This window comes from Empidonax traillii, unplaced genomic scaffold, assembly GCF_003031625.1.
Source record: "Empidonax traillii isolate 1590-97213 ecotype Southwest subspecies unplaced genomic scaffold, ASM303162v1 scaffold297:size655095, whole genome shotgun sequence".
Lineage (NCBI taxonomy): Eukaryota > Metazoa > Chordata > Aves > Passeriformes > Tyrannidae > Empidonax > Empidonax traillii.
Genome location: NW_020955490.1, coordinates 537,640 through 555,717, shown reverse-complemented (window position 1 = coordinate 555,717; position 18,078 = coordinate 537,640). Strand labels below are relative to the sequence as shown.

Genomic DNA, 18,078 nt, shown 5'->3' with positions numbered 1-18,078 from the left:
CCAGGAGTGGGGACTGAAGGAATTTATGAGTTGTTCATTTGTGCTTGATCTTAAAGAATATATCTGAAGCAAAGTATGGGCAATGCATAAAAAAAACATTAGAAGCACAGTACAAGCCATATATTTTGTACTACAAGCATGCAAAGATTCCCCCACCCCACCCCAAAAGAAGTTTTCCTCTTTAATTGTCTTCGGTGAAATTAAAAATTTCATGTGAGGCATTCTGTTGGAAAAAGAAGCATTACACAATAACATCGGTACAAAACATGCACTTGATCATTTAAACTCACTACTTCCTCTGAGGATTTCTAGTCTAACAAATACTTAATTTAAGCTGTGGAGAACCAGGGGTTAATAAGTCCACCACAGTGCAGATGGCTGAAGAAACTATGTGGCCCAAGACACTGTGGGTTAGTAGAGATCTTGAATCTGGCCCACACCATTTGTAATCAACGTAAAGCCATCTGACAGCTGTCCTGAGACCCACAGCACGTGAAATCAGCTCCTTGTTGACTAAAGTCAACACCAGTGTTGTTATTAAGAGAGGTCCTGGCTGGCAGCCTGAGCCTGTGCCCCCAGAGACACCTGTGTAGGACCAAGCCCCACCCACAGCAGGGCAGGGTAGAAGCTGAATCTTTCCCCTGACATAAAGTCTGGCTGCCAGTTCTCCAGGACCAAAGTCCTCCAAACACAGGTGCTGGCAATGGGAGCACATAGCCTACGGCTCCTTCTTCAGTGCTGTCACCCCAACATGAAAGGCTCGAAAATCACAGCAGGGTCTTAATGTCACATATTGCAGTGTGCAAAGCCCTGGCTGGGACTGACATCTGGCTGTTTGCTCAAAGACTAAATGCCATACGTTCATCTACTGCTAAGAAGGCAACACACAGACATACTAATACATAACAGTCAAATATGCTAGCTACAGGAGAATTATCTATCAGCATTTTGCTGATCATTAGCACTAAAGGAGGGGAAGGGACACCTTGAACACGAAGCCACTTTACCTATATATCCTCCGCCTCCTCCACCTGAGGAGCACCCCCCTCCACCCCCTCCGAAACCCCCTCTTGTCTCCCACCCCCACTTCTTCATGGCCTGGGGGCAGGATCTTCCTCCAGTAGCACCTTCCAGCAAGGATTTTCCTGACCACAGGAAGGAAGTGTTATCATTCCAGCCACCTCCACCACCTGCAGTTGAGAGAAGAGAAATGGCACAGGCAGGGTTATTTTTTGTGCAAAAAACACTGCAAGGATCTGCAGAACAAGCACCTACTCAAAGCACTTCAGCTGAAAGTAAGAACCTCATGCCTTGGTTAGAAGAGGGGATGTGCTTGCTACACAGTGCTACTGTGACCTTCCTGTAGGGCTTTTGCCATGTTAACCATCTGTGCCTCTTTTCATCTACCATAAAGTGACAAGTATTTTCTACGGAAAATATAAAAAGATATTCTTGCCTATTCTCAAACCACTTATTTCTGGTTTAAAGAGCCTTCCCTTTCTCTTTGAAAAAAATACTTTTGAAAAAAACCTATGCCAGTTCTGAAGTGGAACAAAAGGAATTTAGTGAAATGGGTGAAAACATGTCCCAGCCCCACTCTCCATACAACATACTCACCAGTGACTCACTTTCAGCTCTGCTGGTTGTTCAGTCCAAGGTCTCTTCACAGAGACTTCTAGCCAGGGTGCAATTATGCTCTTTCTGCATAAGCCAGGGAAACTGTGAGTATGTCTACACAGCACAAAACAGTGCAGGAAGCAGGATGGCCACATTGGGGCTACAAACTCCCACATCAAAAAATCAAACAACTTTGTTTATGAGAGATATTTTGGGAGAACGTTGCCATTGCTATGGCTATACAATCTCTTATACCCTTATTTGTGCCAAGTATCCAGCACTGTGGGTACCTCCTATTTGCATCTGTTATGATTCTGTGTTCCCCTGAACTGTGTTTCCATGAGTTTTGCCTCACCTTGTTGTGAGGAGGAATCTGGGAGTGCCATATATTCACAAAGGTTTTCTTAAAAAAGAATAAACTCTCCTTACCTGCAGCTCCTGAATTTCCATTCAGCCCTGGAATAGAGGAGTCATTCTCCAGCCTTTCTGGATGAAATGTGTCCTTTTTGGCCCTGTAGGCCCTGCCACCACCTCCTGCTGCAATTATCAAGGGGACTGGTTCTCCATTCTCCATCTTAACAAATTCAGAAATAAAGGCAGTGTTCAAGCTGAGTCAGATATGTACACGGAAGTTCAGCCACATGGTAGTTACTGCATATTGCACCAAGCAGGCATCTAGGACTGCTCAGCACTACAAATTATCATTGCATTATTGATGCACCCATATCCAGCATATTAATGCATAGCACTAGTCCTACCAATTTCTGCAACAGGGAACAGTGGCATCAGCACCTCTGTGAATTGTACCTGCTCTGCTGATGGCTCTTAGAAAGCCTGTAATGTTACCATGTGATGACTCTCATCAAATGAAACACTGCTCTATACAGTGCAATATAATGCTTCCACTGGCAAAGGACTGCCTGAAACCAGTGTTTGGAATGAGTGCTGTCTCAGCTAGCACATGACAGAAAAGATCAGTGATCCTTAGCTATAGGGTTGCCAATAGAAAACACACAGGCTTATCCTCAACTTTTCTGTCATTGCACCCTAGAGGACAAATGTATAGCTGAAGTCTAATGTTCTACAATGACACAGTTGAATAAAGTCCTGCAGAATTTGCCCTTTGCTGCAGAATTATGCTTTAGCAGCTCAGTTTCTGAAGGGGATAAACATCCCCTTCAAACCCCATGTTTGTGTGGCCATACTGCACATCAGTTTGAAGATGTGTGAAGGGCCAGGTCAGATCACTACAGCTATCAGTTGGAAATTAAGGATATTCAGAGCTCACTTAATGCCCTCTTTCCCTGATGTGTGCAAAGGATTTTCAAATATTTCAGGCTGCAGTACTTGAGGCCAGTGGCAGGATGTGTTCACGCTGAAGGTGTGTGGCAGACTATGTTTCCATACCTTAAATATGTAAGTTGCACCGCCCCCGCCTCCACCTCCTCCTGCCCATTCATTGATACTTCTGTTCACACGGATCTCTTCTTCGATCACATTGTTCTCTCCAATGCAGACTTTCTGTATAACGTCATTAGTCTGCAAACAGAAGACCAGGTTTGAATGAAATTTCCATGTCCTTGTACACACTGAAGCCTCAGGGATGCTTTACCCTCCCAAAGCAAGAAATCGTCCTCCAGCGAAACTACGTAAGCAGAACCAAGTGAATGCTCTCCTAGAAGAATCTCACTTTGGGCTTTAACCTCTGTGCGAGGCATTTGCTGCCATTTTTAATATAATCAAGCTCGGTGATGACATATATTACCGTGTACAACAGCTCCATAAACTTTTAATGTACAAAATATAGCAGAATTTGCTGCAAATATTTCCTAGCATTAACTGTCCGCATTTCACAAGTGGGGGGAACAGAGTAACAGCAATGCTGCGACTTGTTCCATGTCACACAACAGCCAAATGGCAGAGACAGAGAGAGAACCTGTGTTCCTTCATTTCCAATGGGCCGAGCAATCAATGTGTATCTATCCAGAACTAAGATTTGTTGTGGCTCACATACCAGAGCTAACTTTAACCTAGGCAGTCAGAGCCTGGACGCTAGCAACGAGCTCAGAATAGAATAGCCACCCAGTATTTCTCTGGACTTCCAAGCAAGTTTTGATGTTGATCTGATGCTTATACTGCAGCGACAATTTTACTGTAATTACCAGTTCAAAGCCTATCAAAACAGCAGCAATCCCACATTTGATTGCTATGTTCACCTGATGTTAATGAAAATACCTCTCTAAAAAGGCTTCATATTTCTTACTTAGAGTTTTTCCCCTTCCATCAATTAGCACCAAACATAACGAACTTTCAATATTAGGCAAATCACTGGATTCACCAACTGATTTCAAACACAACATTAAACCATAATTTATAAGTACTTCAGGACTATGACCTAACTATTGTTTTGGTTTTAAATTGGAACACTAAAGTGCATGAAAAGCAGGACTCTGCTGTAAGAATTTTCAGGTTGCAAACTTTGCTTCTAAGCTTATTTTACCTTACAGGTTTTATATCAGTTACACTATCTTGTTGTATTGCATATGGAACTTACTAAACCAACAACACTTTGAGGGAAAAATGCACAAACAGTTGTTATAATAGAATTAACCTTCTACTTCCTTCTATTTTCATGCATGTATTTTCTTTTGGAAGAGGAACCTGATAAAAGCATCCTCAAATTACAAATTATTCTGCTGACAACAAAATGTCTCCTAGGTTGTGCCACAGAATGAATAGCATCCATTTTGTGTATGCAGACCTGCCTGTGGAACTAAACAGTCCTCCTTTCCCTATTTTTCCTTCTCCTTAATTGATTTGGTGTTAGGTGGGAATGATTAATAAAACGACAAAGTCAATGACCCAAAGGAACCACTAGATTACAAAAAAAATAATCCTTCATGGCAAAGACATAACTGATTACAATCCAATCTAGTAAAAGTCCCCTCTACAAGTCAATGCAATCTCTTTGCCTCAATGAAAGAATTACATTAGCACTCAATAAATTCTCACTAAGATTACAGTGGCCTGCAATTTAATGAGTCCATATATTACACTCAGCTGGAATGTCCTAGTTATAGACGTTAGATGGAAGTTTGAGTTAGGGCATTTCTCATTTCAAAAAGGCTTTATATTAATGGTTTGTTTGCAGATATGCGTAATTCTAGTTTCAACATTATTTACTTCAGCAGCCAGCCTTGAGAACCCGTCTTTCTTGTCTGTATCCTTCAACCTTTCTCTGCTGTAACAGACTGCTAAGCTTTCATCTCTTGGATGCCAGCCATCAACAGCTGAGAAACGCACAGCATGTAAATGTCCAGCTCAAACCTGCAGGTGAAATATCATCAGATTATGCTTAGTTTCCTCCACAAGAATCTCCTATTCCCTCTTCTGCCAAAGAATACTTAATAATTAATAGATTACTGTGCAGGCGAACAGTGAAGTTGCACCTTTCTGTCACGACATTTGCAGCAAGGATTGGTTAGTAACACAAAAATCAGGACAGACCCAGCAGTGACTGATTTGTCTCTCCTATTGCCATACAGAGAATAAGCAAACAGGCCCTGTGAAGTGGGTGTCTCCACCATTGCAGAGGACTATGACAATGGCAGGGCTGGCCTCAACAGTGCAACAAGGGCAAAGCCCTGTGAAGTCAACCTTGAAGAGTGATCTCCAGAGAAAAGGAAGGCAGGGTTGCCTTTTCTCTCCAAAACCCCACACAGATGGTTCAAGATATGCAGATCAGTCAGGAACCTGTAGTGTATTATCAATGGGGCCCAAATGTTGAAGAGGAAGTGAGCACAGTGACATGGTACTTCATCTTTTCACACTCTTGTTCTCCCAGTAAAACTGCACCTATTCCTTGAATCATAGAACCCAAGCCCCTTGAGGACAACATTTTTCTGTGTGAACAGACAAAACTCCATGGATTGGTAGAAAAGACTAAGGCAAAACAGAAAACCCAATGACTTACACTAGGACAAGCATCTTCTCCTTGCTGTCCCACCAAAATGTACAAAGTATCATCCTTCTGGAGGTCAAAAATTCCCAATACAGACACGCCGTGGGACCGCATCATGGTGTTCTTCCCTCCTTTCCCACCAGCAGCTCCATAGCCTGAGATGCTGCAGGAAAAAAAACAAAACAAGAGCCTGGTGCCTGAGTTGTCCCAGACAGTTGGAAGGGAGTACAAACCAATTCTGGGCACTGAGAGTTTTGCACACTTGAACGTAGTATCACAGAGCCATGCCCTGAAGACCTGACATTCTAAATAGATTTAAACCCAAAGCTTGAAGACTGGGGTTTTCTGCTCTACTTGGATCTGTGAACTTGGGTAGCTACAAAACAGATTCTTTCACATGATTCTTGGGCAAACACTACTGAGGACAGAGGGAACAAGTCCTTACATTTCCAACTTTAATATATGAAACACATCTTATTTCCCAGAAGGCACAGCCTTGAGAGGTTTGCAGCAAGAAACAGAAAGAATAGAAGCAGGAGAACTACTAAAAACAGGACATATGGCTAAAGAGAACATTAAGCATGAGATTGACAGAGAGATATTTGAGAAAGCAGACAGTGTAACTGGTCCGGGTAGCATGGACCAGATGGAAAACAGCTCTCTTATTCCCAGGACCAGAGGACTATAGAAGAGTAGATGGAGATGATATTACCTGCAATAAACAAAGAAGGCAAAAGTCCCCTGGCTTAACTCATGGTCACCAGGAATGTCTCTAGCCAGGTGTGGACAGGTTGCATACAGGATGCTCTGGGATTTTTATTTCAAGCAGTCAGGATTCAGAGGTGCTTGCTGTTGTTGATGCACTCAAAGATTTGGCTGTACCGCCATATTGCTCAGCTCCTCCCTCTCCCTTTCTAACAATTTACGTACTTGAAGCAGCTTTTATCAGAGGATTTCAAAGTACTTAATAAAGGTCATGATAAAACACACATCTCTGCTGCAACGAAACACAGTTATTCAGCTTTCTGGACAAGTGAGTGATGGTACAGCAAGCTCAGTTTAGATCTGAAATAGGCAGATGATCCTCCACTGACATTAGTAGGTTTGCAGCTATTTCCATAAGAGCAAAATTCTACCTGGAGCGTGTAACCAGTGACTGCAGGACTGAGAACATAAAACTTCCTCTTGGCTTCCTACCGGTCATAGTTTAGGTGCTCTGCTTTAGCACCTCCTTTCCTTTAGCACCTGGCTGGTCTTTGCCCAGCACAGTCCTGTGTGCCAATAGGCCCCAAGCAGAGCAAACCACTGTGAGTGAGTACTGAACCCTGAACAGGTTGAGCAGCCAGCTCACTTTCAGCCAGCAACTTGCCTTGATGATTAGCATGAGGAACTCACCTTGTGACACTGCTCTGAGGCAGCCAGCATGGAGCAGTCCTGATGCTGAAAAACTGTGGAGCAACAAGTATCTCATAAAGCATATTAGATCCTTGCAATGTGATATGATTATGTTTGTGCCACTGCTGATAACCAGAACAATCAGTCCTTAGTAAGGCTGTATTGGAGCCAGCAAAAAAAGTGATGGACACAGCACTGGGCCACCCTGAACAGATGCTGCACGAATCTGAAGACTGAACTGATGGGCTGTAGAATTTTGTAATGGCTAATGAGGTGCACTACCAGGCACAGCAAGCTGGCAGGGCTATTTGGCTGCAAGTAGGGGCCATATTTTTATGTGTAAGAACAGATTTTGCATACAAGCAATGATGTCAGGAAGTTCAGGAGAACCCAGTTTGGCCTCATTCAAAGTCTGCAGACAAATAAAAACCAGTGGATTGAGGTGACAATAATTCACTATTCAACATAGGTGTCACTGTTTAAAGAGATGGGTTATCTTGCCTTCAGACTTTAACAGGACCCCTTTCATTTACAGGAGGAATCCTTTTAACCATATCAGCCTTGAAGAAAGATTCACAGCAACCTGAGCAGGTGCACTAAGAACACACAACCCCTTCCACTGCCTTCATCCTTTTCTTTCACTATGACACTTGTAGAAACTGAAAAAGAAAATCATACCCTTCAGGATCAGGCTGTGCAAACCAAGGCTGGAGAAAAACAACCACCATAACATCCAGGTTATGGAAAACACTGGAGCTAGTTTGAGTATGAGAAAATGCAGTGCCTAGGCTGCCTGACTTAGAAGGACACATTTTTTCACTCCACTGGGCTGTGTTCTTGTGCCACCTTACAAGAAGGGACCATAGAAAAGAGAGGACAGTGGAAGTGACAACAAATGGGTCACTCAGTAAAATGAACCAGAGACTCTTCCTTTAAAAATGGAAAGAAATTGGATAATGGATGATAACATGCAATTTATTACAGTTCACTTCTGTCGTACTTGATCATAGGCCTAGATGACAAGATGTTCTGAATCCTTAGAATTCCTTCTGAAGCCTTTAGAAGGAAATCTGGAAGGAAAAATACTCTTTCAGAGTATCTAATATTATTGTTACATAATGTGCAGTCCCATGTGAGCAAACCAGAGCATGTAAGAGCCCCCTTTTTCAAATATGGGTACTACAGTGTGTGGCAGCCTATCCAGACCTTCATAGATAGAAGGGTTTTCTGGGTGTGGTGTACTTGTGCTAGTAGAGTTTTACGCACAGGTGAGCTGCCTATATTTTAATAATGCATATTCTGCCTCATGCTCACAAAATCAGTATCCTTTTTATGCAATTTTTAATGGAATTATCAGGAGTGTACACTACATAGTGTAAAACACACTGATATGGCATAACAGCAGCTTTCTTAAGAGCCAAACAGCCACCTGGAGGATTTATCTCCAGGTCAGGTATATCAGCAATGCTATCAGCCTGACTTACAGGACCCACACTGCAGCAGGCCTGCAGGGGAGAACTAAATACAGCCAGTGAGTCCAGACTTTGGGAAGCCCTAGAACTGATATTGCAACTTGACATTTTCCTAGGGCTATGCTATACTGGGGGACTCTGCTGCCCCTTCAGCAGACCAGAATCAGGAAGATGTCAAGTTAATTTAAGCCCACAATTGCCTCCTCCTTTCCCCAGGCTGTGAATTTTCCACTATAGCCTTAAGAGGTGCAGAAGAGAAATGTCAGCCATTTATATATATGTTACACATGACATTATACATCTATTATCTATACAGAACCTAAAAGTCTGTTAGGTCATTTATAGGACTTAAATAGACAGATCCTCCCTGCAGGGCCCCTGGTTTGTATTGTATAGCAAAAATCAGCCTACAGTCGCATGGCAATTCTGGCTCTTCTTGGACTCTGATATTAAAGAAATGACAGTGTTGTAAGTTTATTGCCTGTTCTCTTTTGGGCTGTACTTTAAAACCATATTTACTGAATGCTGCTCCTGAAAAATTCTGTTCACCTCGGGCACCTCATTGTTGATAGCTGGGTAAAATATCATTAATGCTTTTTTCATTACCATCAATCCTTGTGGTAATAGGCACTCAGGCAGAACTTGCGCCTAGCCTAGCAAGTTTCTTAAAACTGCTTTGCACTAGACCTCTGTTAGAGGCTGACATCTAGCCTAAATATTAACATTCTTTTTCAAAAAAAAAAAAAAAAAAAAGAAAAAAAAAAGATGGGACCAGTAAATTTTAACTGAAATTTGTTCAAAGCATTCAGTGGAATGTTCTGCTTTGAAATCCATGATACCATCATTGGCTTCAATATGGAATGTTGCATAAAAAAACACCACTAGACAGTAACTGATTCAAAATGACAGTTCTGCTTATAAACTGATGCATGTAATGGCTTCATGTTACCATTCAGATACAGTGAACTACACTTCGATTGTACTTCTTTCCCAAGCAAGAGCAAAAAGAAAAAAATGATTGGTGAAAATCTGATTAAGTAGCACTGAACCGTATCTGATCATCTCTCTTTGAAAATAACTCCACAGAGGGATTTAAGCATTAGAACCCTCAGTATCACATAGCCTACCTTTTAGGTGGCTGGCTTCCAAAATCAATTCTACAGTGGTAAGTCAGGCTTACAGGCTCAACTTGCCATGTCTAGATTCAAAAAAGTGAAGATGCTGAGCAGAGGTTGACGCAAGCTGTCCTTTCTTAAATGCTGACATATGATTGTGCCTCCTATGTCAGGTGAAGAGTGGGAAAAACTCATTCTGATCCCAGAGCTCAATGAATGACATATAGGATATATATTCCTCTTGGTCTGGGGAGGTCAAAATGCTTCATTTTCAGCTACTGATGCAGCTCTCACAACCTGTAACCATTTAGGCTAAAGATTTGCCTGCCTCAAATAGTTGCTTCTCTTTTCTTCTCTCTTTCACCAAAAAAGTTGCATCTTCCAGAGAACAAATCTGAGACTGGAGACATTAGAAAACACAGGATCATGGAGAAGTAAAACCCCCAGCAGTTCTGGCCAAACTTCTGAAGGCAACACTTCATAAATGCCTCATATGTATCTGCAGCTTGGGCAAGTTTCAGATACAAAGACACACCATGGCAATCAGAGATGGTTCCCTTACCTGTATGTGTTGGTAGCTGGTACTCTCCAGATCTGAATACCTTGGAGAATCCCTTCAGCTCCTACAGTCACACTGAGCTTGGAGTTCCTGTAGGCATCATTGCACTGGCTTTGTGTGGGGCCGTAGGGACCACTGGCACCACATGTCGTAAATAACCAGTGTTCTGAAACGAGGACATATACAAAGCATGATCCCAACATCCAAAGATTAAGGAGCTGTTCTGCTCTTTATTCGCTTTGCTCACTGGACCAAGGGAAGAACATAATTTCCTCAAAACTCCTGTGCAAGGGTTCTCCACAGTTTTTGCCACTGTTACTTGTTTTATACAGGTATTTACATACTTCACTTATTTCTCCAACCCTTCTGCAATGGGTGGCAGTATAAAGTCTTAAAGTTCTTAGATAACAAATGGAAGAATTCCCCTCTCCTCCTTTGTCTCAAATGTAGCCCCCAAAACCTCCCAGAACAAGAGGTAAGAGGGTATCTAAGGAAGCAAGGTCTAGAAGTTACTAAAGCAAAATGTTTCAGTAGCTCTGACATCAACAGTCTCGCACCAGAAGATACTTATCCTCACAGAAAACATCCCAAAACCAAAGCAAAATCTTACACTAAATGGAAGATGAGAGACTCATTCTGTCAGCTATCACAGTGATTTAACATTGCAATACCCCAGTGGGCTTAGCCACCTGCACTGAAACATATGTTTAGCAAAGCAGGCAGGTAAGTGTCTTCCTTTGGAACAAAAAGAAGCCATTTGGATGTCTCTAGTGAAATATCAAATATGTTCCCAAAGGTAGACGCAGGTGACCTTCAAGGGAACAATAAGCCCAAAATATGAGAGAATCAAAAAGGAAAACTGGAAGTCATAAAACCTAGGACAGACATAGTGTGTGCATAATGCTGCTGTGGTTAAGCTTCACATTTCTGATTTAGTCCTCTGAAATAAATCCTGTTCCACACATACCTGCTTACCTGACCTTGGCAAACATCTCTAGACTATTACACATGTAACACACAGAACAGGCGGACCTGAAACCGGCAGCTCTTGGTTCCCACTGGGTTCCAGGGACTGGGGATCTTATTCCAAAATGCTCTTTAGTGGCCCTCTGGTTCCTTAAAAGCCCTGGTGTTCCAGAAGGAGAATGTCCTTCTGCTTCAAACATTATACCTTCAAACTTCCAACTGAAGCAACCAGAACAGCTTTTGTTGTCCTGCCTCTAGGACGGACAAGAGGGGGCTCACTTCCAGTGCAGAGGCAGAATCAGGGTAAGAGCAAACAATGCTGGTAATTTAAGGTTAGTGAATCTGCACTAAGCTCTTAGAATCTGGCTTTTAAGAGCTTGAGAGAACAAGGAATGAAAACCCACAGAAATGTTATGCCAGGGAGTATGATGTAAGGACTGAGCAGAGGAAGTACTATCTTAGATTTCAGAAGTGGCCCTATTGTTATTGATACAGTCATGTATACAAGATTGTCTGTAAAGCCTCCCAGGTTCTGCAGCTGCTTCAGTCAGTGCTAGCAAGAATATTTACTTGCTCTATTCAGGTAGATGGTAGACAAGAATTGGAAAAGATATGTTTCAGAACTAGCAGAGCTGGGTAGTGACCTGTGCCCAAAACCTGACCCAAGTGAAGTCCATGGGGAGATTGCACCTAATATAACCAGCAGGGATTTTGATAAAACCTACAGCCAGGTGTTGCATGGTCTCCTCATCTGTCATTGCTGCATTAACTTGCAAACAGTCCTCCTCCTGTTTATATATACTGGAAGCCAATCCAACATGTAACAGCTTTGTCACTGAATTAAATGGGACAGAATATGGCACAGGAAGAAGCCACCCCTCATTTCAAGATAATTAGGACAGATGGGTCTTAGTTACAATTCTGGATACAGACTAAAACCCCCGCACTTCCCCTCCTCTGCTCTCTTACACGTTTCACAGAGCCAACCCTCAGCATGCAGATGTAACAGGAGCCCAAGATCTGAAAGTGCTAACCCAGTAACAAAACAGAGTACTGACTGCTTTAGATAACCCACCACTTCTTTTTAAAAGTAAGATTTCACTCCCTGTAAAGTATTGATTTTCTCTCGATTCTGGAAATGACTGCAGCATGTCTTATGAGCTCAGAGAGAGCACTTCTACAGGTTGCTGCATGCCACAGCAGTTTACAGTAATTCAGTTTGAAGCATTATTTTGATCTCCAAAGACTAAAGTAGCAGCACTGAATCGAAAATCCTTCAGCAGCTTGGTGAGAAGCATAGGTTTTTTCCATCTGTGCACAACTGTAGTCTGTCACATATGGCACAGCACATCTCTCCTTCCTTCTGCTGTGTGCGACAGGCTAAAACTGCTGGCACCTCACGCTCACACGATGGGAAAAACAGTAGGACTCTCCAGTCTAAACCTTTCCCCCCAAAACTAGCAGATTATGGAAGTTTGCCCAACTTAAGACAAGTTACAGATGTCCAGTTTCCAGAAACAGCTGAGCATTCCCATGACAAAACCAAACAAGTAGTTTAATGTAGGATCTCCATATGTTCCGTAATTGGAAACTGTAAGATGCTGTTTTAAAACAATCTCTATTTGAGGTGGGAAAAAAGGTGATTACAGTGAGATTCAGAATTAGGGTACTACATTTCAGTGAATAATTTATACATCAGTTCATTTGATAGAACCCCTAGTTTCACAAGAAACATGAGAGAGGAAATATTTAGTTTCTGCCTGTTCCCCCAACTCACCTGCCCTCCTCAAGCTCCCTAACAAGCTCTCCAACACTTTGGTAAGATCCCAGAAACAACATTTTGCAAGAAATGTAATTTTGGCTCTATTAAAACAATTTTTTAAAAGAATTCTTCCTTCCCAAGTTTTCTTTCCAAATTACATTTACTGATTGATGTATTTACACACACAGTCACTCATGCAGAACAGAGTACAGTAGATATTCTAGGTTTCACACAGTTTGGCTAGATACACAAAATGCACAGCAATCGAGGTGCTGGATTTCAGCAACAGTAAAGGGGAGTGATGTCCTGCTCTTGGAAAACAAAATGAACAAACCCCCACAGGATTTAAAATGATTAATTTGTTTGAAGCTCTGATACCACTTGCAGCCTGAGGTAGCACTCCTGCAGGCACTGCTGCAAATAATAACCAGCAACACTGAAGAGTGGAGCAAAGCCTAAACCACATTTGTACTTCTATCATAGAAAGCAATTTCACTGGCACATATACAGCACATAAACTCCGCACCACAAAACAGACAGAGCCATTTTAGTTATACCTCAAGGGCTCAAGTGTATTAACTGGCATTTGTTAAATCAAGCTGGTTTGAACTGAGGTTAAACTCATTCCAAACCAAAACTTCAGTGATTTCAGAAAATTGCCAACCAAGCGTCATGATACTTGGCTTATTTTGGAACCTAGAATAATAATACGTTAGTGAAATGCATCAGTGCTCTAAAACAACAATTAGGTAGTTTGTGGAACTTGATGCCACAACCTCTGTTCAGGACAAAAGGCTATTCCTACTTCCAACAGAGTAAAAACCCACATTAATAAGGGCTATAAAGTCTCATGCTTCAGGGGTATAAGAACCCCTGTGGCCAAACTTCTGGAGGCAATTAATTCTCTTTGCTGTTCCTCAGAGAGTTTGTTTTACTTCTTCCTCTAAGGCAGATGTCAACAAACTTGATGCCATGAACAAGCAGAATTTTGCTTCATCTGTTTGTAAAAACATTCAAAAGCTTCCCTTACAATATTTGGCCAATATGGGAAATCAGAGGCTTACAGGAAACTGCCCATCCTAATCTTCACTAACATTTGGCTGCCACTGTCACCATGGTCTGTGTGGAGAGCTGTACTTTTCACTCAGTGCATGAGCAATCTCAGTAATTCTGTAATTCTCAGTAATACCGGTAACACATAGCATTACCATAGCATTACCACTAGTTCCAAGGTTGGTCTGTGCTGAAAGTCTGTAGGCAAAATATACTACAAACATTTATAACAAACATGCTCAGTGAGGTAATGAAGAACAAACCTCTCAATTTTGCTTTGGATTCTGCCATTTAATAATGTCCTATGAGCAGTAATTTGAGATTATTACCTTCTCCAGGATTAAGTTTGCCAGAGATTAATAGGGCAGAGGGTTGAAAGATGATGGTAAATTGCACAACTAGGTTGTGTTCACAATTGCAGTCCCTGACCTCTTAAACATGTCTACAAAACATTAAGGGGATATAAAATAATCATAGAAATTAGTGAGTTTTGCCAGCAGTACCAGAACCAGTCATAGAGGTAAGGCTAGACTAAAAGTGGGTTGGCTTTTCCACTATTTATGGAGTTACTATTTCTGATTCTATTTTCTAAATGAGGGCAGCAATGGAAGACTTGGACATGTTTTTCAGTTCAACAAGATCTGCAGTGATGACATATGTATGCCAGATTGATCATGAGTATCATTTCAAAGAAATAATCAAAAGCTTGATTTATGCTTTATATTTTTCTAAAGTGTCTATATAAAACAGGGCATCCTTTTAAGTAATTATCTGTGGTCAGTATAACGGGGTAAGGGCATTGGTGACTTTGAACAGCAACAGGAACACCTTGTTTCTTGCCACCTTTGGAAACCAGACACTAAAAAAGCAGCATGAGGACAACTAATTTCTTTTCTTTGCTATGTTTCACTTAAAAAGTCTTCCATAAAGGGTGTCAAGTGAGACATGTTATTAACTTTTTGGAATTTTTTTGTTCACAATTACAAAGGATTGTGAAAATGTTAGATAACAAAGACCAAAATGGGTGGAGGTGGCAAATGTATTTCAAAACCTTTTGACATCTGTAGCAGTTTCTGCACAGTTTAACCTGCTGTTCTTAAAAGTGAGCAGCTTTAAAATTTAACTCTGAAATCTGTGAATTGCCCTGTGTATTTCAATTGCATGATTAACCCTAGAGAGCAGTTATGCCAATTCAACTTTGCTGTGTTGGTATCTGGTTTCATGATGATTTTCTGTATTGCACCTTTGCTATTTTGAATCCTACGGAGAAAACACTGCAATAAAGAAATTCATACCTACATATTCTGCGATCCCACCGTTGTCTCTGAACATTTTCCATCATTGTTCAGGATGTTACTTTTGTTGGGGGGAGGGCACTGAGCTGTTATTCACTGTGTTAATTGATGCTTAATACAAAAACACAATTCTGCAGATACTTTTATTGCATTATACCAACAGTTCAGTTAGTATAATTGCACACAGAGAGCAACCAAATGTAATTTTCGTTTACTTAATACTTGCTCCGCTGTTCCTTTCAGCTCCTTCATCTGATTAACTAACGTGACTCAGAGTTCTTCCGAGAAACAGCCAAGGAAGTACTCATAACAGGACTCTCCCTGATGGAAAAGACAAAATTTGTGCAACCACTAATTGCGGTGGGAAAGAGACCAGAGGAAAACCGTAGGCCAGTGTGGATGAGAAAATGATTTGATGACAGTTTCCTTGCAAAAAACCACAGTCGTGCAGCAGCTGGTGGATATGTAGACAGAAGGGACAAAATAACAGCAGATTTGAGGGGAAAAAAGGGTAAACTTTTTGCACTTTTCACAACATGCCATTTTTGTACTGTGTGCCCTAACACAAGTAAGTTGTCAGTGGGACAGATAAAAAGCTGTAACATCAAAAGAGAGGCTATCCTCATGGTATTTACAGTCTATTCAGAAACACCAGAAATCTTTAATTAAAGCTTGATTGCTCTGTGTCTTGTTATCTCCTTTCGCCTACTGAGAATCCCCTTTTGTCTCCTCCAGTTTCCATGATAGCAATTTGTTTACCTCGAGTTCCTTATTACTGCTCACTGTATCTTTATATGCCTGTATTTCCCATACTCTAGCCTTGTGTACAAAAGGAAATTGGATTGGTTTGATATAAATTGGCTTTTTAATTGGTAGTTGAACAATGTTATAGTTTAAGGAGCTTTGAGTTTTATTTAAACTAATACCTAATCAATGTAAAAACAAAGCCAGAGTAAGCCTGGTTTACAACAAAATAAAGAGCACCCAGCCTTTTGTACAGATGTAACCATTTCAATCAAAAATCCTGGTTTCCATTAAAGCTGCTTGAATCTTCTGTATATGCAGGCTTTGTTACAACTTTTTTGCAGGCTGCTTCTAGAATTAAGTCTCACCTGCAACCTTTCAGTAAGAAGCTGGTATATCAGCAAATAAAACATCATTAGTTATTTGAAACAGAAAGCATTTGCATTGCTTTGTGAACACCTGTCTAATAATGGCCACCTTGCACTGCAAGGAACTGTGTGACTTGAAAACCACTAGAATTTTTCTGTGTTGGTCATGGGAATCTAGAAACTTGAGAAAATAACACCACCACATTGGCTGTAGGAATTTCAGGTCTTATTCCAGACAGTGCATTCCTAATCCCATGTGTGACACATGACAGTGGTTAACAGATTTCTGGAAGCTTTAGGATCTTTCACACTGTGGCTGTGTTGTGTTTTGAACCTCCAGTGTACACTTCCTGGAGGCATGCCAAGCCACAACAAGCAAGGGCAAGGATAAAGAAGCAATTCACTAGGTACAAGGCCTGACAACAGAGAGGATGGGGAGGCTGGTGACACTGACTATCACCTCTGCTGAAAATAGGTTTCCAAGCACAGGCAAAATCAGCAGGTATACATAAGAGGTTTTTTCCAGATACAAATGAGCAAATGGAGGGCCCATATCCTTGAAGGCAATGGAGCTTCTTGGGATTTACTGTCACGTAAACAAGCTGGTACCTGTCTTTCAGACTGTAGTTCTTGCTGCTTAGGCTGAGCTGGCCTGGGGACTTAGGGAGGGCATTTTATTATCCTGTTGTCTCCTCAGCTTTAGGAACACAGTTCATTATTTTAGTATGATTTCTTAAGAAGGAAATATTATATCGTGTGATCCATCACACAAGTCAAAGATCCTATTAGCTGTAATTACTTTTGGCAGAGCTCATATTGGTCAATGCAGTCTTTGGGACTTCAGGGTGGTCCTGATGCTGTTGGTTCACTTGCACAACAGTAAATATGTGGCCATCAAAGGAAAAGCCTTGACAGACTCAGCCTGAGGTTTCTTAAATGCATTACAGGATGCAGAAAGAAACAAGATTAAAGCTGGGTAAAATGCATAGCCCAGGGACCAAACAAGCATCTGCAGTGTTTACTGAGAGCAGGCAGGGACTCGGCAACACAAAGGAAAAAGGTGATTCAGTGCCGCAAAGACCCTCAGAAGTGCTATGGCTTGCTGCTGCTTAGCTTCTCTGATTTCTGCCCTGTCTACTCTGAGGGCACAAAGGGAGAAAATTGCTATAGGAGTGATTTCAAACCTCAAGGACTAGAGACAATTTTAGACAGAATATGAACAGCACAGAGGATAAAGCCCAGAAAATAGGCAAGCTGGCTTAGGTACCATAGGAATTGCCTTTAATTTTCATCCCAAGGTGACAAAAAATTATTTTAATTGCTCAAAGTGCCTCAGTGACCTTCTCTTCTACCCTCATGCAATCTGACTCCCATTATTTCTACTATCCAGGCATTTCTTTAAATTGCATTCCTCACATAGGACAGGGAGCAGAAGAGCTAGAAGATGTCAGGTCTAGTAAGAAGTAGGGAGTAACAAAATTCTCGAAGAAATCTACAGCCAAGATTTCTAGCCCACACACCCACTTCAGATTAACTTTGAATCCAATATCTAACATTTTTTCTGTTACTAAAACAGTAGGCACACTGGAAGGAAATGTGCATGTGCCTTAGGAAACTACATCACCACTAAGCACTGACATTCCTGAGGAAAGTCAGCCAGAAGTCCATAACCTACACCTGTGTATGGATCATCCCACAAGATCCTTAGGTCAATACTGAGTGCACTTAAAAGACGACTTCACCTACAGGCAGGAACAGATATACAGATAGT

The 18,078-nt window shown here is 41.5% G+C and overlaps 1 protein-coding gene across 1 annotated transcript in view; it reads right to left on the bottom strand.

The window, feature by feature from the left end:
- ALK (ALK receptor tyrosine kinase) overlaps window positions 1–18,078 on the bottom strand; it is a 313,240-nt gene that overhangs the window by 24,686 nt on the left and 270,476 nt on the right. Inside the window, exons 12-16 of the mRNA XM_027890791.1 lie at window positions 10,123–10,285; window positions 5,591–5,741; window positions 3,025–3,156; window positions 2,047–2,191; window positions 1,008–1,190 (exon numbers count right to left, since the gene is read on the bottom strand). Coding sequence (XP_027746592.1) covers window positions 1,008–1,190; window positions 2,047–2,191; window positions 3,025–3,156; window positions 5,591–5,741; window positions 10,123–10,285 — 774 coding nt within the window. The remainder of the gene's footprint in view (window positions 1–1,007; window positions 1,191–2,046; window positions 2,192–3,024; window positions 3,157–5,590; window positions 5,742–10,122; window positions 10,286–18,078) is intronic.